The 23,483-nt window shown below is 43.7% G+C and overlaps 3 protein-coding genes and 1 long non-coding RNA gene across 20 annotated transcripts in view; 2 read left to right on the top strand and 2 right to left on the bottom strand.

The window, feature by feature from the left end:
• Ggnbp2 (gametogenetin binding protein 2) overlaps positions 1-12,546 on the bottom strand; it is a 38,345-nt gene extending 25,799 nt beyond the window's left edge. The window contains exons 1-4 of one of the 4 annotated variants that reach the window (XM_052759527.1): positions 12,370-12,546; positions 11,642-11,837; positions 1,791-1,871; positions 214-467 (exon numbers count right to left, since the gene is read on the bottom strand). In XM_052759527.1, the coding sequence (XP_052615487.1) occupies positions 214-467; positions 1,791-1,871; positions 11,642-11,734 (428 nt within the window). In that variant the 5' untranslated portion in view covers positions 11,735-11,837; positions 12,370-12,546. Of the gene's footprint in view, positions 1-213; positions 468-1,790; positions 1,872-11,641; positions 11,838-12,126; positions 12,276-12,369 lie in introns of those variants that run through there. The other 3 variants (XM_052759528.1, XM_052759529.1, XM_052759526.1) reach the window with 3 other exon arrangements.
• LOC128123294 (uncharacterized) lies at positions 11,748-13,596 on the top strand. The gene is made up of 2 exons (XR_008222632.1): positions 11,748-11,861; positions 12,962-13,596. It is a non-coding gene; the product is annotated as an uncharacterized LOC128123294 (long non-coding RNA).
• A 1,468-nt stretch (positions 13,597-15,064) lies between these two features.
• On the bottom strand, positions 15,065-23,186 carry Pigw (phosphatidylinositol glycan anchor biosynthesis class W). Of its 11 annotated transcripts, none has more exons than XM_052759533.1 (3): positions 22,263-22,372; positions 20,890-21,081; positions 15,065-19,814 (listed from the first exon to the last, which is right to left on the bottom strand). In XM_052759533.1, the coding sequence occupies exon 3, from the start codon at positions 19,799-19,801 to the stop codon at positions 18,290-18,292; it is 1,512 nt and encodes a 503-aa protein (XP_052615493.1). In that variant the 5' UTR covers positions 19,802-19,814; positions 20,890-21,081; positions 22,263-22,372; the 3' UTR covers positions 15,065-18,289. The 11 variants fall into 11 exon arrangements, with proteins under 11 accessions (XP_052615493.1, XP_052615491.1, XP_052615494.1 ...); XM_052759531.1 differs by lacking the exon at positions 22,263-22,372 and adding an exon at positions 21,868-22,256; XM_052759534.1 differs by lacking the exon at positions 22,263-22,372 and adding an exon at positions 21,970-22,256.
• The window catches only part of Myo19 (myosin XIX), a 32,567-nt gene continuing 31,868 nt past the window's right edge, over positions 22,785-23,483 (top strand). For all 4 annotated transcript variants that reach the window (XR_008222631.1, XM_052759521.1, XM_052759524.1 and 1 more), the window contains exon 1: positions 22,785-22,899. The gene's annotated coding sequence lies outside the window, so the exon portion shown is untranslated. The remainder of the gene's footprint in view (positions 22,900-23,483) is intronic.

Genomic DNA, 23,483 nt, shown 5'->3' with positions numbered 1-23,483 from the left:
TTTTTTTTTTAAAGATTTATTTATTTATTAGGTATACAGCATGTATGACTGCAGGCCAGAAGAGGGCACCAGATCTCATTACAGATGGTTGTGAGCCACCATGTGGTTGCTGGGAATTGAACTCAGGACCTCTGGAAGAGCAGTCAGTGCTCTTAACCTCTGAGCCATCTCTCCAGCCCCCTAACTAGCTGTTTCTTAATTAACTATACTTACCCATGTACATAAAATAATGTATAAAGCTTCTTTGCATCAGTCATGCAGCTTCGAGTCAGAGATAGTACTCCCTTGGGCCCTACTGTCAGGGGTTCAAGGGCAGGATTTCCAGACTCTACAAGCTGAGAAAAGAGGCGTTCCACACTGCGACGACAACCAACACATGGGACAAGCTGAGAAAGTGCACTCAGGACTTCACGTGATGTTACCACCATGGCAATACTTAGATCTTGTTGCTTAAGCATACTATGTCGCTGAAAGGGAAAAAGAAAAATGAATACTTCTTAAGACACAAAATTACTTTTTTACTACTGTCTGGCTTCCATCCTTGGAAAAAAAACAAAGCTTACCTTACCTAGACAGAAGCCTTCAATGAGTAACTATACTAGTTTACATGAATATAATCTGCTGGTTATGACAGTAAGAAAAATGAATGGGAACCACAGCAGTAGAGAAATGGGCAAAACACGGATAAGGAATTTCTACTTCAGGGAGTTAACAGCTAAGCTACAATTAACACTCCCAGGAAGACAATATTCAAATATATCATTTTTACTATTAATTTTTCATTCAAAGTATGCTTTAAAAATAGAGCTCTTGGAGGCAGAGCCAGGCGGATCTCTGTGAGTTCGAGGCCAGCCTGGGCTACCAAGTGAGTTCCAGGAGAGGCGCAAAGCTACACAGAGAAACCCTGTCTCGAAAAACCAAAAAAAAAAAAAAAAAAAAAAAAAAAAGAGCTCTTAAGTAATCTAACAACTTAATTCCTATTATTTTAATTATATATATTTGTTGTTGTTGTTTGTTTTGTTGTTTTTTCCCCCGAGACAGGGATTTTCTGTATAACAGCTCTAGCTGTCCTAGAACTCGATCTGTAGATCAGGCTGGCCTCAAACTCACAGAGATCTGCCTGCCTCTGCCTCCTAAGTGCTGGGATTAAAGATGCGCACTACCACTGCCCGGCTTAGTTATATATTTTTGAGTATTTGAAAAGTATCTTATTTCTAAACAAAAAAGTAAAAATCAGAAAATTCTTATTATAGGATTAACTTTTTAAAAAAAGAAACACACACATACACACATACATGTTGGGTAAACATTCTGGCACCAACTGATAACCCTGGCCCCAACAAGTTTTAATAAAATGTTGCAAACCCTATCTTGTAAAAACTAGGAAAGATGACCTGTTAAAATCAAAGACTTTTGAACCTATAAAATGTGAACGAAACCCAATTCTTTCACATGACTAATCTATAAATCAGATAGATAAATACATTTACTACAACAGTAAAAAATGAAATCAACTTCAGTGAACTATTAATACCTAGGGAGAAGCCTAGGTAAAAAAAATTAGAAGCTACTGTGTGGTGGGACAAGCCTTTAATCCTAGCACATGGGGGACAGAAGCAAGCAGATTTCTGAGTTCAAGCCCAGCCTATTGTACATAGAGTTCCACTAAACAGTGAGATCTGGTCTCAAAAACACAAACAACAAAAAAAGAAACTAGAAGTTATAGCTAAATGTTAAATGATTTAAAACATACACATACATGACTAAAAACAATGATTTTAAAACTTTACCTGAATAAATTGCTTTAGTTGTGCACCATTATTTTGATGCCCATCGAGATTTAAAACATTGTCAGGAAATTCCATCACCATCTTAAAAGGCAAACAAAACAGAAATTACTCATATGACCCTTCAGACACATTCTACAGCATACTTTATAAACTATTAGAAACATCTATAAAGCTAGACTGTCTCCTGCAAAAGGGGGTTTTAATAATCAGTGTATCATTTTTCCCATTTTTAAATTTAGTATATGTGTACACATGCACACACATGCACTCGGAGGTAAGAGGTTACATTGCAAGAGTCAGCTCTTTAATTCTACCAAATGAACTTTGGGGATCAAATTCAATCTTCCAGTCTTGTTGGATAGTACCTTTACCCATTCAGCTACCTTGCTGGCCTAAAGTATACAAATTTCTAAAGCCAGACACAGTGCAGCCATTAGGAGCACAAAGGCACTGAAGTCAAACGCACAGCTGGAACCCAGGCTGTCACTTAGTATCTATGTCAAGACTCTGGACAGTTAGTGAACCTGTCTATTTCCTTAACTGTGAAATAAGATTCAGTAATAACTTCTAATATCTACTTAACACAGCAGTTGTAAGAATTAAGTTGTAATTTCTAAAGTGGCAGTGACCAATAATATTTAGTCAGATAAACCAATTTAGTTAGTTCCCTGTAACTGCGGACTCAATAAGACTATGTTAAAATACATTTGAGGCTAGTGCCCTGGCTCAAGTGGGCAAAGGTGCCTGCCACCAAGCTTGATCATCTGAGTCTGAGCCCCGGAACTCAAAGGGTGAAAGGAGGAGAATAAACTACAAATTGTCTTCTAACCTCTCCATGTTCACTGCGGCATATCTGGCCCATCCCCCACCCCCGCAAGTGAATAAGAAAATTTGGTGGGAAAAATACCAAACTAATACATACTTTAAGCTGAGATATAGCTCAGTAGTAGAGCACTAGCTTAACTAGTACTAACAGAACCTAGCTACTGAAGGCTCTAGGTTTAATTCCCAACTCCACAAAAACAAAATCTATTTGTGTAACTTAGAACACAGTATTGAGCATTTAGTAAAGGTATGTGCTAGTATGATGAAAAAGGATGCTCTGAGGAATTTATTCAGTTATAAAAACCCACTACCAGAGGAATTTAGGAGGGATGGAAATTAGCAATTTCACTGATCTATGACATTACAAATTTTAAAATCCATTAAGTGAAGGGAGGGCTGAAGAGATAGCTCAGTGGTTAGGAACACAATTCTTCCAGGGGACCTTTACATTCCCAGCACCAACACCAAGAACTCAAAAGCCTACAACTCTAGCTCCAAGGTGACCCAATGCCTCTTATTATGATGGTACTATACTCATGTGTACTGCATGAGTATGTACACATATTTTTTTAATCCACGAAGTTATATATTACCAAGGAAACTTGTTCTCACAAAGGACCCGAATTCCATTCCAGCACTCATATGATGGCTCACAACTGTCTATAACTCCAATTTCAGGGGATCCAACACCCTCTTTTAACCTGAGGGCACCAGGCACACATATGGTGCATAGATAATGTGAGCAAAACACTCATATACTATTTCATGCCTGTCTTAACTGAAACAATGTAAAAGATATCAAACATACTATACAAGGACAAACTATTTCTAGATAACAAAGGCCTCAGATTCCTATACACCCAAAAAGTTGAGTCAAGATAAAGATAATCATTTGAGGCAAAAACAAGAATAGTAAACTCCACTTCATTGATTATTGCCTTAAAAAGATCCTTCCCAGGCTGGGGGTGTAAAGTAGATATGTGCTTGCTTAACATGTACAAAGTCCTGAGTTCAATCCCCAGCACTGCACACATCCTCATGTGCATAATTCTCTAATCCCAGAATTTAAGGAAAAGCAGAAAGATCAGAAGTTCAAGGTCATCTTCAGCTCAATGGAGATAGGCTACTTGAGACATTGCCTAAAAAACCCTCTCCTCCGACTAGCACCATGACGATCTGCTTCTTTAACAGAGATGACTATTATTTTCTTCTCTTCACAATACATGGAGTCCTCAATAGACAAAAGAAAATAAGCAGTTGTTTTATTTCTTCTGAATTTGATAAAAGAATACTGTTAGGTGAAACAAGAGAAATGGGTATTCGATAGACTAACCATCCAAAGGAGTTCAGTTTTACAGATTCAAAACTGCATAGACAACTTTGTATGTATACAACTTATCTTACAGAAAAAAAAAGTTGATGTGTAACAAATGATGTTTTCCCTTACATGTTCATATCTTTCCCAAAATCTATATTTTTTTATGTATTTGTTTCGGTTAAGGTAGGGTCTCATGCAACCAAAGCTGGCCTTGAACTCCTGATTCTTCTGCCTCTATCTCCCACGTGCCAAGATTACAGTCATAAGCCCCTGTGTAGTTTTCTTTTCCAAGTGTATTACAATGCACATATACTACTTATTATCAAGAGGAAGTCAGTGTTCCCTGCTTCTAATTCTACAATAATTTTATCACTTTGCAAGACATATTTCCATTTCAATAGTTTTTATTGTTTGCTAAGTTTCTTCTTCCATAAGTATACATAAAATGCCCAAATCTCACAGTTTCAAGGCTCAATTACCCAATTTTCAGGTTAATCAATCACACTATCTTATTTATTCTTTCTTTTCAGTTGTCTCTTTACTTTCCCCAAATATTGGTGGTAATGACACTTACTGAAGCTTCAATATTTACTAGGTATATTCTAAGCACTCTGATATCACCTTACTAACACTATGATGCAAACTGAAGTCACTCATCTAATGCTGTAGCCATAAATAATCTGTTGGGAATCACTTCAATTAACAAGCAAAATATCTAATAATGTATGTTGTCCACTGTATTTACTGTAGTCAAACATTTAAATTTTAAAGAAGTAACAATCCAGTATTAGAAACCTTGGTCCAAGCTAGACATGATGGTACATGCTTATAATCCCAACACACAGGAGGCTAAAGCAGGAAAATCATGGCTTTGAGGCCAACCTGGGTTACACAGAAAAACCTACCTATGCCCCTACTTCATGACCATCATCATTAAGAAATCCTGGTCCTGAAAACTAAAACTAAAAACAGTTAATAGGCTAGAGATGTGGCTCTTGCCTACCATGAACACGGCCCAAGGATTGGCCCCCAGCATTGAAAACAGTTCAAGTAACTCACATGTTTTTCAGAATCACCTCACAGGGTTTAAGACTAAGGAATTTGAATGTCAAGCTAGACTTACAGTCTGGAGTGCAGCACTTGTCTAATACGAGTGGTCCTGGGTTCAGGCTCCAGAGTACAACAAAAGAAAATAAAATTAGGTGGAAGAAAGAACCTAACATTAAGACCTATCAGCCGACCTTTGAAAAATTACAATTATCGAGTGGCTGAAGAGGCTGAAGACAAAGGATCAAAAGTTCATCCAGGGCCAGTGAGAGCAAGATGGCTCAGCAGGTTAAATAAAGCACTTTGCTGCCAAGCCTGATGACACAAGTTCAATCCCTAGGACCCCATTAGGGAAGAAACAACTCCCCCAAGTTGTCCTCTGACCTCTACACATATGGAGTGGTGTGGGATACACATGCTCATACACATAGACACAGGTACAAATAAATATATGCAGGTTTTTTTTAAGGTTTAGGGACAGCCTAGCCATCTTACTGAAACCACATCTCACAATTTAAAGGTGGCTGGGGGGGGGGGGTGGCAATTGAGAGATAGCTCAGCAGTTAGGAGCTGTTCTTCCCAGAGGATCCAGTTTGATTCCCAACACCAACAGGGTGGCTCACAAATATCTGTAACTCCAGTTTTAAGAGATCAGACCCCCTCTTCCGCTGACAAGAGCACCAGACATACATATCGTGCACAGACATACATGTAGGCAAAATAACCACACACATAAAAATAAAAACTTTTTTAAAGGGATGGGGATGTTCACTCCAGTAGTAGAGCATTTGCATAGCATATGGAAGACACTGGGTTCAAACACCAGTAAAATATACACACATATGCTACACATACAAAGGAAAAATAGAACAAATACACAGGTGTCAACACTCTCACATAAATGTCGAAATCAAATCCATTACAGAGTCCTTCCTGAACTGGATGCTTTGCTTTCTCTTGAACATCCGTTCGTTTGAACCACAGACTTGACCCTAAATAACTACCTCATCCTTGCCTTTCAAACATTTAGGATAACAGCTTTTTACTGTATTGTTTTTAGTCAACTACTACATGTCACTTAATGTTTTAAGAACAGTAAAAAAAGGGAAGGCAAAGGGGCCACTAGCACTATTTTCTCCATTCTTTCAAACCACTTCCTTGACTTAATCTTAATTCTAGGTTACCTAAAGGAAGACAGCCCTGTAAAGTACTTGAGGTGTGGTTTCACAGAGGAATCATTAGTGTTCAGCTGCATGATGAGGATGCCTATCCAGAGCCATCCAAAAATAGAACAAGTCATTGCGCAGCAATTACTGCTTTGTAAAGTTTATTGCATCCATTACTGACTTTCACTCTTAAGCATCTGTCCCAGTTTTACCTGACCACACACACAAAAAAATTGGTTTCAGACCATTCTCATGAGCTCTAACCAACACAATTAAGTTTGTATTTATCAAAATTACTGTCACTTTGGTTTTACTCTTTTGTGTCATTATTCACAAAACTATTTTTAACATGCACCACCCCTAGGAAAGTTAAATATTAAAGAGCTAAAAGAAAACTCTAAATATTAAACTTGTAGCAAATGCTAAACTCCCAATCCCCCAATGTTACCATTTTCTTCCTTTTAGGCTCATCCACAGTTAAAAACTGCTGTCAACTTCTAGTCCACTTATTATTTTGTATGGGGGGGGGGCACATATGCATGCCAGAGATGCTTGCTTAGAGGTCAGAGGACAACTTGCAGGAGTCAGTTCTTCGCTTCTACCATGTATGTCCCAAGGATGGAACTCACATCACACTTGGCAGAAACCACCTTTACCCACTAAGCTATTTTGTCACCCCAGTTTAGTCCATTTGGATCAATTTGAATTAAAAGGGTTGTCTTCTAGAAACGTAGAACAAATCAAGAAACAACACAATCAAGAAACTTATTATTCATAGCAAAAATTAGAAGCCAGACTTTATGGAAGGGTATTATGGAGTATCATACAGCTTATATAACCATTAAAAATGACAAAAGGAATGGTATACATCTTCAGTCCTAGCATTCGAGAGGCTGAAATAGGAGGATCATTTAAGCCCAGGAATTTGAGACCATCAAGACTCAATCTTTTTTGTTGTTGTTGTTTTGTTTTGTTTTTCGAGACAGGGTTTCTTTGTGTAGCTTTGCACTTTCCTCGGAACTCACTCTGTAGCCCAGGCTGGCCTCGAACTCACAGAGATCCACCTTCCTCTGCCTCCTGAGTGCTGAGATTAAAGGTGTGCGCCACCGCCTGGCTAAGAACCCCATCTTAAAAAAGGATGAGAGGGCCATGAAAACGGCTCAGTGGGTAAAGGTGCTTGCTGTCAAGCCTGACGAGCTGTCTTCCATTCCCAAACCTACACGGTGGAAGAACTGACCCTATACACTGTCCTGACTTCCTCATGTGTACTATGACATACACACCTATGCACAATGAATAAACGCATACACAGTTTTTTAAAGCAAAGTATAAAATGTTCCAGACAGTGTAGCTCACCTCTGCCTGTGTGTAGTGATAACTAGAACTCTAACGCTGCTTCTCTCTGAGGCATAAAGTTAGAATAACTGGTTTTGCGGTTATTTGTTAAGATTTAATAAGGACTTTTGTTGTTTGTTTGTTTTTCAAGACAGGGTTTCTCTGTGTATCCCTGGCTGTCCTGGAACTAACTCTGTAGACCAGGCTGGCCTCGAGCTCAGAGAGACCTGCCTGCCTCTGCCTCCTGAAAGCTGGGATTAAAGGCATGCGCCGCCGCCGCCGCCGTCACCACCACCCAGCAGGACTACATATTTTAATTGTTTGTTCTTTTTCTTTTTTTAAATCCTGGAGGAAGAAGGAGAGATGGCTCAGTGGTTAAGAGTATGCACTGCTCTTGCAGAGGATCACAGTTCCTGAGGGATCCAATGCCTCTTTTAACCTCCTCAGGCTCCTACCCATAAGGCTCCATACACTCAGGCACACACACATATACATCAAATAAAAATATTTTTAGTCTTGCTGAAAGAAACTAATTCTTCAAAAATATATCTAAAATAAAATCTGCATTCTTCCTGTCAGCTATTTTATACTTCTAATATACTATGGCTACACAACCTGATACTTTCCTAAATAGTATTATCAATTGATAAGTTTACTTATTTACTTAGGACTTATCTCAACTACACTTGTATAGTAATATAGTCAAGTGTTCAAAACCACTGAAGTACCATAGGGACCCTTTAAATGTGAATACAACAAGTAATAAAAGCAGCTTCTAAGCCAGGCTGTGGCGACTCACGCCTTTAATCTCAGCACGCAGAAAGCAGAGGCAGGCGGATCTCTGAGTTCTCCTGGTGTACAGAGCAAGCTCCAGGGCAGCAGCCTGACAGCCGGGGCTGTCAGAAACCCTATCTGGAAAAAGACAAAAAAAAAAAAAAAAAAAAAAAAAAAAAACAGAAGAGAAGAGAAAGAAAAAAAGAAAGAAGAGAGGTAATGCCATGTGGCAGAACATACATTAATATAGACGGGTTAATTTAAGTTATAAGAGCTGGTTGAGACGAGCCTAAGCTGAAGGTCAAGCTTCCATGTCACTATTTGCAGACTGGCGGTCCCAGCAAAAAAGCAGCACTACAAATGGCACCCAGCGTCCAGCAGGTCAATGTGAGGAACCTCTGTTCAGGCTGACGAAAGAAGCTATCTCAGAAAGGCCTTGAACTCCTCTGCTTCCCAAGTGCTGGGAAAACCACGTGCCCATCCTGCCCTGCTCCATCAGAAGGATTCTGTTAACACACTATTAGAAATTTTTTTTTTTTTTTTGGTTTTTCGAGACAGGGTTTCTCTGTGTAGCTTTGTGCCTGTCCTGGATCTCACTCTATAGACCAGGCTGGCCTTGAACTCACAGAGATCCCGCCTGGCTCTGCCTCCCGAGTGCTGGGATTAAAGGCGTGCGCCACCATCACCCAGAGAGAAAATATTTTTAATACAAACAATAAAATGGTTTGGAAGTGTAAAAAAAGAAAAAAAGAAAGAAAACACTTCTTCACATACAAATATCTTAATTTCACTTTATTAACCTAAGTTAAAAATCACCAGTTTGCCGGGCGGTGGTGGCGCACGCCTTTAATCCCAGCACTCGGGAGGCAGAGCCAGGCGGATCTCTGTGAGTTCGAGGCCAGCCTGGGCTACCAAGTGAGTTCCAGGAGAGGCGCAAAGCTACACAGAGAAACCCTGTCTCGAAAAACCAAAAAAAAAAAAAAAAATCACCAGTTTTAAATTTTAACTAAGGCTAAAATTTTTACTATCTTTGCTAAAATGATAAAGCTGTAAACTATAAACATTGTAACTAGACTAACATCTATCTGCAAACAAGATTTCCAAAACCATTTACTCAAAGATCACAAGGTTCCCCTTTGGGTCCCTAGGAACAAAGATCAAACCAAGGTAGCTCCAGGCACACACTGTCATCCAGTATCAATGGACCGATAAAGAACACACACTCCTGCTTCCTCTTCCCACTTCCCTCCCAACAGGTGTTTTGTTCTGCATTCTCCCTTTAACTGGGATTGATAAGAATGATCTTGGAAAGAAGCCTGAGTCCCTAAATATGGCATAACTTTAAGTGAATTTTCACTAACATTCATTCATTAACAGCATTCAATGATGGTGTACAACTTTCCAAGACAAACTAACAAAATTCATTTCTTAATGACAAAAATCCATTCCTAAGCAAGGAAAATTTATACCTACTACTTTGAGATATTTAAATAAACTTAAATTGTGTCTTTTTAACAAGTCTATACAAGAAAAACAAAATTCAGACCCCCAGTACACAGCAAAAGCAATGTGACACTAAACCACAATGCAAGTTTATCTATGAAATAACTTGGGAATTCACATCATTGTTAAGAATGTAACACATACTGATCACTTGAAAGTGCTTCATAAAGTATGTATTGATTAATGTGCTGCATTCAAACTGAAGGTGGTTATGTGAAAGCAAGCTGCCTTAAAATTTCTGGAACACAGTATTTACATTGGTGTTCCGTTTTCACACTATATATTCAACAGTAACATGCAAACCTCAGGATTAGGGGAGAAGTGTGCGCGCGCGCGCGCGCGCGCACACACACACACACACACACACACACACACACACACACACACACACACGGTGGCTATCAGTGTTTTAGAAGGCTGAACCCTGAAGGGGTTGTAGGTGAAAGGGGACAGAAGGGGATAACAAATGAACTACGATCAAACGTTGTCACATTAAGAAAGAAATCATTTAATTGGTCAGTGTTCTAGTTTGGTGGGTTTTTTTAAACTATTTTAAATACAAGCCCATTATAATTATAATGCAAGAAAGTGAGAAACCACAACCAGTACATACAAGTATTTCTAAATCAACATAAACTCTACTTTACGTCAAGTCAAATCATTCTACCATGTCTCGTAAAAAAACATGCTTTCCCTTGCAAAGTTCTAGCGAAGTGAAGCAGTCAATAGCTCAGCTAATCCTTTAAAAGTACTGCAGCTCTTAACTGAGACTGGCCAAAAGAAAGGCACAGACCGACCGCTCTACAATGACTTGCATTTTATATAAATTGTTAAAACCTTCTTGATACCTGCAAAAAAAAAGTCAGGAAGAGAAGGGCTCTGTCCTTGAATGGCAAGAAAAGCCAAAGGTTTAGAGGATGAAGCGACAGGCGCATCGGATCATCGGATCACAACCGGGGGAGTGTACGATCCAAGAGCGTCAGCATCAAAATGCAGATCTCAAAACTCGTGCAGAAAGGGTCCATTTCATTTTTTAAACCGTGGCAAGCAACTGCACTCATTTCCTGCTCAGAATCAACTCAAATTTCTGCCATTTCCTTTTAAAGGAAATAGTACTGCAACACAGGGTAGAGGGTCGGCCATGGTATACCAACACCAAGTCTTAAAACAACGATCTTCCCACGTTTGTGTCTTTACACTAACAATGAGCAGTCGGCTTGCCATCCTACCTTTACACATTTAATAATTTGGTCTTTTAAAAAAGGATACTTGTAAACTAAATAACGCCAAGAAGGCCCATTTTTGAAGAGTCATGGTTTAACACAATCATTTCCAGAATTATAACACACCAGGCAATCCGAGACATATTTTAGTGGAATCTTCACTGTGCAAGAGAATGTCACCCTGCCCTCAGGAATTACGTTTATGTAGTGACAGCTATAGTGTTAAAATAGAAAATACACAGGTAGCAATGCAGCTGCGACATTTCCAGATAATGAAGCCTCCCGGAGGGTAAGTGGCTTCTGTAGGGGGTAGGCCCTAAACGTAAACGCCCCAGCTCCTCCAACCCTTCCTCTCAGAGGCGCGTGCTTAGGGAAAGCAGCGTCTCAAAGGCAGGGGTGAAGGCCCAGGGCTCTGAAAGGGAGGAAGACCTGAGGAGAGGCCCTCAAAATGCGTCCGGGGCTCTGGGCTCGGGGCCCGCCAAGGGTACCGAGGGGCTCCCTGCAAAGGCGAGTTCGTGGGGCCTGTCGGAGAGAAGGCGGCCTCGCCTAGGAGTTGCAACACACTCTTTCTCCAGTGCGCAGCGCTCGGCCTGGGGGAGGGGAAGGAGGGGAAACAGCTGCCAGGGGAGCAGCGGGCCCAACCCGGCCCGGCCCGCTCACCGTGAGGGTGTCGTCTATGTAGAGGGGGATCTGCCTCCTCTCGAAGGGGAACTCCTCCTCCCCGTCCCTGCACACAGCCACCAGTCGCGCCATCGTCCCCGACGCTGCCGTTGCCACCGTCACCACCTCCTCCCAGCTGCCGCTGCTGCCGCCGCCGCCGCCGCTCCTGCCGCTGCCGCCTCCTCCCAGCTCCTGCCTGCAACAGCCAAACCCCGCGAGCGTAAGCACCCGCCACCTCGCAGCACATTCGCCACGGGGGGGGGGGGAAGGGGGGGCGCGGAGCAAGAGAGGACGGGAGAGCCGCGCTGCGTTTCCCATCACCCGATTCCACACGCGCTCAGCCAATCAGTGCCCCGCAGCACCGGGACCCGCCCCCTCGCGCCGCCTGCCCTCCCCCACCCACCGCCCCCCCCCCCCCAACCCGCCCGCCCGCCCGCCCGCCCGCTGGCCTCCAGTCAGGGTCCAAAGGAGAGGCGGAAAAGGACCTGCTGGCCCCGGGACATCCCCGCCCAGCTCGGGAGCCAGGGCTCCCGGAGCTCATCCCCGCCTGGGCTCCACAACCCATGCCCGCACCCCGCCGCTGACCCCCTTCTCCCCGCTCGGAGCGCCCCGCCCAGGCGGGACCCCGGGCTGCAGTTGCCCGGCGCCACCCCGCCCCTGGGAGGGGTCGATCCCGCCTCTGCTCTGCAGAGTTCGGGGGTGGGGGCGAGCGGAGACCCGGTCCTCACCCGGGTCGGAAGAGGGCTCTTGGTTCTGACCTTCACGGACTTCGTGGACGCCTCCCTGACCCCCACCTCTGCTCCCCGTTACCGGCTGACGAGGCCCGCGTCAGGGCCGGCCTGGGCGGGAGCGCGGCTGCGAATGCCGTTTCCTCTCCAGGCTCAGTCAGCCGCTCGCGCCACGGGGAGTGTGGGAGGGAGGGCGGGGGACGTGGGGAGGGTGGGGCCGGGAGGGGCCGCGAACTCCGGGCGGGGCCTGCCTCTTCTCGCGAGACCGCGGCCGCCCCTCTCTCTCGGGTCCCGAGTTTCGAAATCTGCGGGTGGTGGTGGTGGTGATGGTGGTGGGGGGAACCCCCTGTGCAAACGCGCGGTGCCCCGGATTTACCAAAATGAGCGTGAAACAGAGCCAGTAGGGAGGCTGAGCAGGGGTGGCCTGGGTCTCTGTCCGTGCCGAACTCGGATCTGTTCTCCCGAGGGCGGAGGGTGGGCGGACAGCGTGGGGCCGGGCCCGGAGAGGACTTAGGTCAGTGGTGAGGAGCTGAGGCTGTCGAGGTCAATGAGAACGGACAGTGGAAAGATAACATCTGGCCGTGGTTTCCAGGATTTGACACAGTCGGACTTCCACTACTGGAAGATTGGAAGAACGGGCTCTGCTACCCTGATTGACCCGGAGCCGGCTGCCTTAACGGGGACTGCGTCAAGATCTCCGAGAAGATGGATACGTGCCGAATTTGTTGATACAAATAGCGACAAAATTGAACAGTAGTCTATGTGTACGTTCTGACCAGAGGAACTTCTTGGGTTAATATTAACTTAGGGACTCCCTTGGGCAAAGTACTGGTAGTGACCAAAGGCCCTTCCGTATGACTATCTTCGGAGAACCAGAACTGCTGTAAAGACAAATCCTCTGCACTCTGCCCGCTGCCACGTTCTCAGGTCCTACTCTGGGGAGGTCCGTTGTAAAGCCCAAAGGATGGGAATTGTTATGTCTTGACTGTTTTAATGATAAATCCATTCGCTGCTTGTACAACTGCCTGATCTTAAGGATAGATCGAATATTTTCTGGTAAATAGGCTAAAGCTGTTGTTACTGACCTTTAAAAAGTATTTTGATCATCACATGAAGTCTTTGACAGTCATAACAAAAAAAACTCCATAGTGAATCCTTAACCATGTTGACTTATGACATTATGTGGTCACTGTCAGGGTAGGTGACATAATAAACTGGAAGAACCATTGTGTGTTCCCAAAGGTGTGATTATCTAGTAAATATGTCTTTGGGCCATACTAAAAGCAGAACAGTGTGATCCTTAGCTTAAATCCAGTAAGCATATGGGGTTTGCGTGCGCCTGACAGGTCAAAGTACACAGTAAAATACGGACATTTTTAGAGAAGCTTGTGTTTTATGTGTACAACTACTATACTCCATGTACCTGCTTTAGATCATTTGAATTTTAGGTTATGCTTGGTAACTAATATTGAGCCAATACATAGATAGCTGCTAACTTTAATTTTCACTACTAAATACTGAAGAAAATGGCCGTTGATTAGCTGGAATACCTTCTGTTATCACTATAAGTGTAGGCTATACTCTTCGATACGGCAGCAAAATCAGTGGCAGACTTACTTAAATTAGTATGTCTGAGAACATGTAAGTTGGATTTTCCTTTTCATGATCTGACAGTAGGAGATTCTGTTTTAGCAATTAAAAACAGAAACACAAGCCCAGTGTGGTAGCACATACTTTCAATCCCAGCACTTGAGAGGCCAAGGCAGGGAGTTTAACATAAATTCAAGGCCAGCTTGGATTGCACAGACCCTACCTCAAAATAATAATAAAGTAAACATATATTAGGTATTTCTTTAAATAAACGTAGGTTAAAATGTAAGCTCTTTAAAGGCAGGGACTTTGTCTGTTTGTATTCCTGGCACCTATACCTGACACATTAGAGCTCAGTAAATCATTGTTGAGTAATCTTTCCCTTCTGAAAAACAATCATCAGAGGGAGTTTTGGTCACAAATTCTGATTTTATAAATTCATTAGCCTCGCTTTAGGACCCTAGGAATTAGAAGATGGAAAAAAGTGTACACTTTGTCCTTTTTAGTTAATACCTGTAATTGTCAAAGATATAAACTTAGACGAGAAAAGAATGGAGGGATGAGGATATAGTGGTAGAGCATTTGACCTAGCAGGCTCAAAGCCCAAGGTTCCGTCTCCAGTACCACAAAAAAGAAGTAAAATAAATAAGACGATAGGCGCTGGCGGGGCACGCCTTTAATCCCAGCACTCAGGAGACTGAGGCAGGCAGATCTCTGTGAGTTCGAGGCCAGCCTGGGATACAGAGTGAGTTCCAGGAAAGGCTCCAAAGCTACACAGAGAAACCCTGTCTCAAAATAAAATAAGACAAAATAAATAAGTGCCAGGTGTGGTGGCACATACCAGCATTCCAGAGGCAGAGGCAGTTACATCTCAGTAAGTTCTAACCCAGCCAGTCCTATACAGTGACACACTGTCTTTAAAAAAAAGCAGTTATTAACAAAAAGCAACAGACTAAATGAGACACATTCATTAAGTCACAGGATAACTACTTTCTCTAAATGAATGTAGTAGCTGAGCTACTCTGCCTTCTTCTGGCAGCTCCCATAGATAAACTGTGGGGTCCTGGTACTGTGACACGGCAGAAAAATCAATCAACTGTCCTAGTCATGCTTAATTTACATACTATAATCTTATTGGTTAAATTTCAAAAGTCAAACTTTTTAATTGAAAATATAATCTGATGTAATTGTAGTCAGCAAATACAACGCCATCTTAACACAAAATTAGCCATCAAGCAGATGAAGTAAACACATTTAACAGTTAGTATATTTACATTAAAAAAATACATTCTCGCCAGGCGGTGGTGGCGCACGCCTTTAATCCCAGCACTCCGGAGGCAGAGCCAGGCGGATCTCTGTGAGTTCGAGGCCAGCCTGGGCTACAGAGTGAGTTCCAGGAAAGGCGCAAAGCTACACAGAGAAACCCTGTCTCGAAAAACCTAAAAAAAAAAAAAAAAAAAAATACATTCTCAGAGTTAGGGGTGTGGCTCAGTACAATGCTTGCCCAGCAAATCTGAAGTTCTGGTTTAATCCCCAGCACCACTAAAAAATAGAGTCTACAATCTGAAGTCAACTAGCTCAAACAGCAAACCTGTACCAGGAGGCTCCACCTGTTCTAAACTACACAAATAATTTAGATTGCTAGTAAATATCAAATTAAACACCCTCACAAGCAACTATTTCTGATTTGTCCTTGAAACCAGAAAAGCACAATTTCATTCCCACCACTACACACACAGGTCTAGCCTGGCTTCTCCCTCCTGATCCTGCTACCTCCATCTCCCAAGTCCTAGGACTACAGGTTTATGTCACCACAGCTGGCCAGTATTGTCCCTGCCTTAAAATATACACATTGGCCAAGCATGGTGGTGGCTAGCATTTATTCCAGCACTTGGGAGCAGATTGATCTCCATGAGTTAGTTGGAGGCCAGAGTGGCCTATATAGTTCCAGACTAGCCAAGACTACAGAGACTATCTCAAAAAACCAAAACAAATAACATACACATTGAACATCAGAACTGGAAACTAAAGACCTTGTGATTTTTACATCTTTAGACTTAACAGGCGAGTCAAAGATCGGCTTGAAAACTTTAAATCGTTCAAGTTCTCAGCAGTCTATTAAGCCTTAATGTAACCTTATTTTTATTAGACTATATGTGCTTGAAGATTTCATTTCTCACTGATTTTCTTGATTCTCTTTCCTATAGTTGAGGCTCCCTTATCTGGTCCCCTCCTGTTTCTCCAGCTTACATCCCACACTCCCTTTTTCTGAGTTACATAGGTTCCCTGCCAACTTAGAACTTTTGCTGACAGATTCACCATACATTCAGTACTCTGCTGTCTACCCTTCTATCCGCAGATACACGTATCATCCATTAGGATTACCTCAAAAATATCCATCTATGGAGAAAACTTGTTTCCTTCCTAGATTGGTTCTTGGTTTGACACTTGTAACAATCCACAGGTATTTTTTTTTCCTATGACTCGGTATTTATATTAGTTTAATGTGTTTCCCTTCACTAGACTGAAAGTTCCAAGATACTAGAAATTTATCTTCTGAGACAGGATCTATGTAGCCTAGGCTAGCCTTGAGCTCTAGCTCCTGCCACAGCCTCCTGAGTGCTATGATTACAAGATGTATCCCTTAGTTGTGTTTTATTATTGTGTGCCTAGCACAGAGCAGGCTACAATGAATCAGTCTTAAAACTTGTATAGCTGGGTTGAGGGTGCACTCTTACAATTCTAGCATTTGAGAAACTGAGGCTAGGTGAGCATAAATTCCAGACCAGTTTGAGCTATAGGGAGAGTTCAAAGCTAGTGTGGACTACATAGTAAGATCCTGTATCAAAACTTAAAGATTTAAAAAAAAAAAAAAAAAAAAAGTAAAATGTATCAGGTACCTGAAAAAAACTGGTTTTAAGTAATATATTTAAGATCATCCAATTCAATCATTACTTATTACACTTAACTTTTTTTCTGGTTTCAAATGTATCTGGTTTTAAGCACTTGCTTCTTAGTCCTAGACTTTATGAAAAGATGAAAAGATGTGTTGAAGGAGCAGGAGAAACGGCTCAAATGGTTAAGAGCACTTACTACTCTTGCAGAGGATCAAGGTTCGATTCCCAGTACCCACGTGGTCATTTACAACCATTCATCACTGTTTCTAGGAGATGGAATGTTCTTCTAATCCTGTAAGACACTAAGCATGCTTGTGGTACACCTACACACATGCAGGCACAACAAATAAGAAAGGAATAAATCTAGTAAAAAGGAAACTTTAAAAAAATCGATGCATTGAAAAATCTATAATTTTCTGGGCATGGTGGTACATGCTTTTGATCCCAGCTCTCAGGAAGCAAAAGATGACAGATCTCTCTGAGTCTGAGGTGAGCTTGGTCGTTATACTGAGTTCCAGGTCAGCCAGGGATACATCGTGAGATTCCCAACTAAAAGAAAATAGAGGGACTTGAAAGAAAAATGGCTTAGCGATGCAGAGCACTTGCTTCTCTTCCAGGGGCCCCAGGTTCAATTCCTAGCGCCCATATGGCAGCTCACAACCATTTGTAATCCCAGTCCCAAGGTATCTAAACCCCCTCTTCTGGCCTCTATGGGCATTGCACACCTGTGATGTACATACATGAAGGCAAAATATACACACATAAAATCCTTTGAAATGACAATTCATAAATATCTTAATGTAAACATCATGTAACAAACATAATCATACAATTATATATCCATATAAACCACCACAAATACAATGGCATAATGTTATATGAAAAGTAAAAAAATCCCACCCTTCATCTTGCAAGTGTCAAAACTACCAACACGTTGGGTGTGGTGGCTCATGCCTGAAACCCCAGTGCTGAGGCTGAGGTATGAGCACCATAGTGAGCTCCAGACAAAACGAAATCCTGTAAACAAGTTCTTTAAAATACTGGCATTTTATAAGTTCCAATAAGTCACAAGACTTTGTTTCGACTTTTTTTTTTCCTGAGGGTCTCTCTACATAGCCCTGGCTGTCCTGAAACTCAACATATACATCAGGCTGGCCTCGAACTCAGAGACCTGCCTACCCCTACTTCCCATGCTCTGAGATTCAAGCCGTACACTTCTGTTGGCTTGTTTTACATAATGTTGAAATGTATTACACATCCAGGTAGAGTGGCAGGAGTCTTCCTCAAAAAAAGTAGAGTTTAATTTCTGTCAGAGGATTGAAACTTTTGATAAAATACGGTGAAGACTGGATTGCTAAGAGCACATCTCCTTCACATTTGCTCTCCTCCCTAAAATAATAATGCTGTTCAAATATACACGGCCTACCCATTCATCACCAAAACTTTACGGTTTTACCTTGTAAATTAAGGACATATATAACCAAACAGTTGTTAAACATATACATACCGAGCACAACTAAGGTCCAGGAGGCACTACTGTGTAACGTATCCACCATCAGGTTAATTAGACCAGTGGTTACATTTGACAGTAAGAAAAAAAACAGCTGGTTTCTGTTTAGAGCTGTGATTAAACAAAGGCTGGGCTCTTTTTTTTCAGCTTCTAGGATTAGAGATTCAGAATGTTTTTTATTTGTAGCAGGCAACTGTATAAGTTTCCAAGAACATGGTACTAGAGCCCCTTTAATTAGAAATTTGGCAAAACTCAAAATTATATCACTCAGTAAGAGACAGCTAAGAAGCAGCAGGCTAGAAGCAACCACCCACATACAAAAGGCTAAATTGGCCATTCTTCGAGATACGGCTTCTATATTTACTTGAACTATATAAAGGGAAATGAAGCAGCTAACAGCCACTAAGAGAATACAACAAGCAACTTTTATCCAGTCTCTGATATGTGTTCTGTTCTTAAGCACATACAACCCTGTCTGCACGCCAGCCATGTGGATTGTCACGTACCCCAGAGTGGAAATGATTCCTTCTCGGTTGGCGTTAAATAACCCAGCTCTCGTGCCGCTACCATCAGTGCCATACAAAATTACCCTCTTGAGTGGAGTCAAGTGGAGAGCTAGCTGGTACGACACAGTAATGCTGACAGCCACAATCCACGACTTATTTAGAGGAAAAATAATCAAAAGAAGGGATGTTATTAATTTCACAACTACGATGGTAAAGAAAAAATTCCAGTGGACTCCATACTCGGTTAAATGTTCCTGATAGCCTATGGATTTTATAACGACTAACCGTCCCATTCCTAAGAAGACGAGCGGCCAGACAGAATACAGAGATTTTCTAAGGTAATTAAATCTGGACCCTTCTACAGATCTCCTTCTAAGCTCTGGACAAACCATTGCAGCCCCAAAAATAAAACCACCTACTCCATAATCCATGGCCCCTGTCCCATAAAGCTCCGTTTTGGCAAATCTTCTAGGGAAAAGTGGGAAGTCCACAGCCAAAATGGCAATAGCAGTGAATACACTGTTAATGACCCGGTAACAGGTGATGGCTGGATTGTACTCTGACTCTAGGCTGATTTTCAAGAAGTTTGCAAAGACTTTCTGGACAGGCACTTTGGCATAGCAAGTCCTCCTCTGGTATATCTGATACAACAGCCATGCCCCGCAGGCAATCACAGCGAGACTCTCAAGGAGAATAAACGAAGACAGGATAGTCAGAGTGACCACCAGGGGGACGATGAGAACAACAAAGTCCATGAAGAATCGTGCGCTCCGATGGAGGGAGAAAGAACACAAGTGCTCTGAGAAAATGATCAAAAGGCCCCTGCACAGGATACAGAATGCAGGAAAGCACAAGCCCTGGGTCACTTCCAGCACGCTGGTTCCATTGAGGTTACTGACAAAAGCTTCCTTCATCTGCTTTTGAGACATTTTTTTTTCCTTCCTGTGAAAACAACACCAAAAAAAAAAACGGATTTGAGGAAAACAACATTGCTGTAAAGTCGGTAAACAGTTACCTACCTCACTTGAATTTACGTATTTCTCAGTTTCAGAATAAAAGTTTAGGGGCTGGAGAGCTGGCTCAGCAGTTAAGAGCACTGGCTGCTCTTCAGAGGATCGGGGTTCAATCACCAGCACCCACATGGCAGCTCACAACTGTCTGTAACTCCAGTTCTAGATACCCTCACACGGACATACAAGTGGCCAGAACAGAAGTTTAGGACTACCAGGCGGTGGTGGCACATGTCTTTAATCCCAGTACTCAGGAGGCAGAGGCAGGCAGCTCTCTGTGAGTGAATACAAGGCCAGTCTGGTCTACAGAGTGAGTTCCAGGACAGCCAGAGCTACACAGAAAAAGAGGTAGGCATTTAGGCCCTAGTGATTTCAATTCCAGGCAGAATTTCCATCCGACCCTACTAAATGCTAAGATTCTAGGGGAAAAGTCAACATTGATACATTAAGAGAAGATAGGAAATTTCTAATACAAAGTTGCATCTTCACTGTAAGGCAAACTCAAAAAGGAAAGTAAATTTGGAGGCTGGGTGTGGTGAAGCATACATATAATCCCATCTCTTAAGACACAAGATGGTCCTTGCTTACATACTGAGTTCCCAGTCAACCTGGCTTACATGAAACATTGTCTTTTTTTTTTTTTAGACAAGGTTTCAACTGTGTAGCCTGGAACTCAAAATGTTGTCCTTGAACTCAAGAAATCCACCTACCTCTGCTGGCCGCACTGCCCCACCTCTCCCACAAATGCTTAGATTAAAGACAAGTGCTACACATCCAGCCAGACCTGGTCTTTTTTTTTTTTTTAATTGCAGTTTTTTTTCTTTACTTTATTTTATGTGCATTGGTGTTTTGCCATGGGTGTTGGGTCCCCTGGAACTGGAATTACAGACATTTGTGAGCTGTAGCATGAATCTTAAAAGTTCTTATTAATAAAATCAAACCTGAGCCAGGTAATGGGGTGAACACTGGAAGGTCAGAGAGACAGAACAAGCCACAGCTAACCTCACCTGGCCAACTTCTCAGCTGGTCTTGTTTCCTCAGACTGGAAGCTTCTGTGTCCTCATCCCAATGGCTCTCAGCTGAACTGCTGCTCGAAATCCTGAACGTTTAACCAGCCAAATGCTTCTAGTTTCTGGTCCTCATGCCTTATATATCTTTCTGCCTTCTACCACCTCTCCCTGGGATTAAAGGCTCGATTTCTGGAATTAAAGGCTTGATGAGTCACCATGCCTGGCTGTATCCTTGAACACATGGATTTCTGCCTCTGGAATGCTAGGATTAAAGGCGTGTGCTATCACTGCCTATCTTAAGTACCTAGTGGCTTTTCTGTTCTCTGACCCCAGATAAGTTTATTAAGATACACAATATTTTGGGGAATACAATACCACCACAGTGAGCTGCCATGTGGGTGCTGGGAAATGAACCCAGGTCCTCTAGAAGATTAGTCAATGCTCTTAACCACTGAGCCATCTCTCCAGCCCCCCAGACCTGGTCTTTAAGAAAGTAAAATTGGGGCCGGGCGTTAGTGGCGCACGCTTTTAATCCCAGCACTCGGGAGGCAGAGGCCAGCGGATCTCTGTGAGTTGCAGGCCAGCCTGGTCTCCAAAGCCAGTTCCAGGAAAGGCGCAAAGCTACACAGAGAAACCCTGTCTCGAAAAACCAAAAAAAAAAAAAAAAAGAAAGTAAATTTGGCATATGAATCCAAATGGCATCACAGTCAGGAATTTCTATTGCGAAGCATAATTTCTGTCTCTCTCCGTATATATGTGTGTGTATGCACATATCTATAATTACATATAATTAGTTATATGTATATTGTGATATATACTGATGTTATGAAAACCTTCATGTAAGCTGCAAACGCATTGCTAAGAACTTTAAAATAAAACTTCAGGAAGGAAGAGAAATTCTAAGTGTATTTTAAAGTCAGGGTCCCGTGGTTTCTGTCCAGAGCCTCAAAACCTACTACAACACTGGACACCTACCGGTGAATGCATGAGACCCAGGTTGTTCTTTTCCTCTGAAACACACGCGGCCATATTTTCAGATTGAGGAGCAGGTGGACCGAATGGATGCATAGTACATACCAGGGCTAATGGCTTCTTTTTCCGAAGCCTACAACCTCCTCTGTCACATTACTACTGTCTGAAACGTTGCACACGGAGCGAACACCTCCGTCGATCAGATATGAATCACAGTGTATAACTGCCCCTGAAGGTAGACCATTATGGTCTGTTTGGGCCCTGCATCAGCATCTCACCGTCAAGAGGCCCTGCTCTTTTGGCCTTTAAGTCCTTCTCCTGACAGACCTGACAGCCCGAACCACGCCCGGCCGCAGACACAGGGTCTCCGGCATTGACAGACCAGGCTCCCACCGCACCTGCCGGCTCCCTCCGCTTCCGCCTCGCGAGCGACGCTTCCGGCCGGCGCGGGCGCAGCCTGTTCTTCCGGGCCCGCAGATTCCGCGCGCCCCCGCCGCCGGGGATGGCGACAGTCCCCGCCCCGCCGGCTCCCCACGCCCTTCAGTGTGTTAGGCTGGGGTTCTGGAGACCGAGCCGTGCGACCTCGGACCCACGGCGAGGCGGGTCAGGTAGAGGGTCCGAGGAGCCCGCGCCAGACTCGGCCACCGCGACCTGCAAGGAGATCAGCCCCCGGGGCCCCCGGAAGCCGCGCTTTCCCACTCCGAACTCGGGAGGCCACGGAAACACCACACCTTACCCCAGGGTCTCCAAACATCTCACCTCCCGGGTAGCCCGCCAGTCGGTGCAGCGGCCGGGGACCGGCCACGTGCGTCCAGCGCCGCGTGTGCGCGCCCCGCCCCTGGGGAGGAGCCGGCGGGCCCCGGGCCACTCAGCCGGAGCTGCTGCGGGCCGCGGGCGACCCGGAGTTGCGGGCTTTCGTTCCTAGGCGCTCCCGCTCCCTCTGCTCTCTTCCCTCCCCGGGTTCTTGCCGTCTCCTCACCCTGCCCACCCGCCCCGGGCCGGGACTACACGCTGGGCGCCCAGGCCCTGGGACCGGTGAGTGGCACTCCCCGCCTAGATCCGAGATCCTTCACGGCCCGAGGGGTTAGGGAGGTCAGAGCTAAAGTAGAAAGGGGGCACCTCACCTTCTAATTCAGCATTTCTCTTTCTACCCTCCTGGAGGTAGCACGGCTTTTGCCCAGGACAAGGACCTTCACGGTCACTTTCCAGCTTGCCAGCAGGGGGCCACAAGGGGGTGTTTCTGGCTGACCGGGGCTAGACGTCTGTCTGTCGCTTTCCTTGTCCTACCCAGGACGGAGAAAGAGGCATAAGGAAACTGCGCCCTTGACTAGGGTCATATCCACCTTCCCGGGAAGGACGTATTCTCTCAGTACCAGGTGCTTCCGGAGTGGCATCCCAGCCTTGGGCACCGCGGGCACGTTGCCAGTGCTGGAAGTACTGGTTCCCGCCAGGAATCTGGAGCAAAGAGGGCTGGGCTCCCAGGACCCTGACCCAGCTCATAACCCTCCGGCTGTCCCTCCTGTCAAAAAAAAAGAAGCAGAGTTGGAAGAGGAGGGGGGTTGTGATCTGGTTGCCACTTGCTTTGGACTTGGTCTTTCACCTATTCATTACTGTCTTCT

Source organism: Peromyscus californicus, unplaced genomic scaffold, assembly GCF_007827085.1.
Source record: "Peromyscus californicus insignis strain IS unplaced genomic scaffold, ASM782708v3 Scaffold_3__1_contigs__length_106647218, whole genome shotgun sequence".
Classification (NCBI taxonomy): domain Eukaryota; kingdom Metazoa; phylum Chordata; class Mammalia; order Rodentia; family Cricetidae; genus Peromyscus; species Peromyscus californicus.
The sequence above is the reverse complement of the archived record's forward strand: the minus strand, read 5'-3'. Positions and strand labels throughout refer to the sequence as shown.

Bases quoted from the DNA above. Each gene is read 5' to 3' on its own strand.
- Pigw (XM_052759540.1), bottom strand. From the start codon at position 19,801: ATGTCTCAAAAGCAGATGAAGGAAGCTTTTGTCAGTAACCTCAATGGA.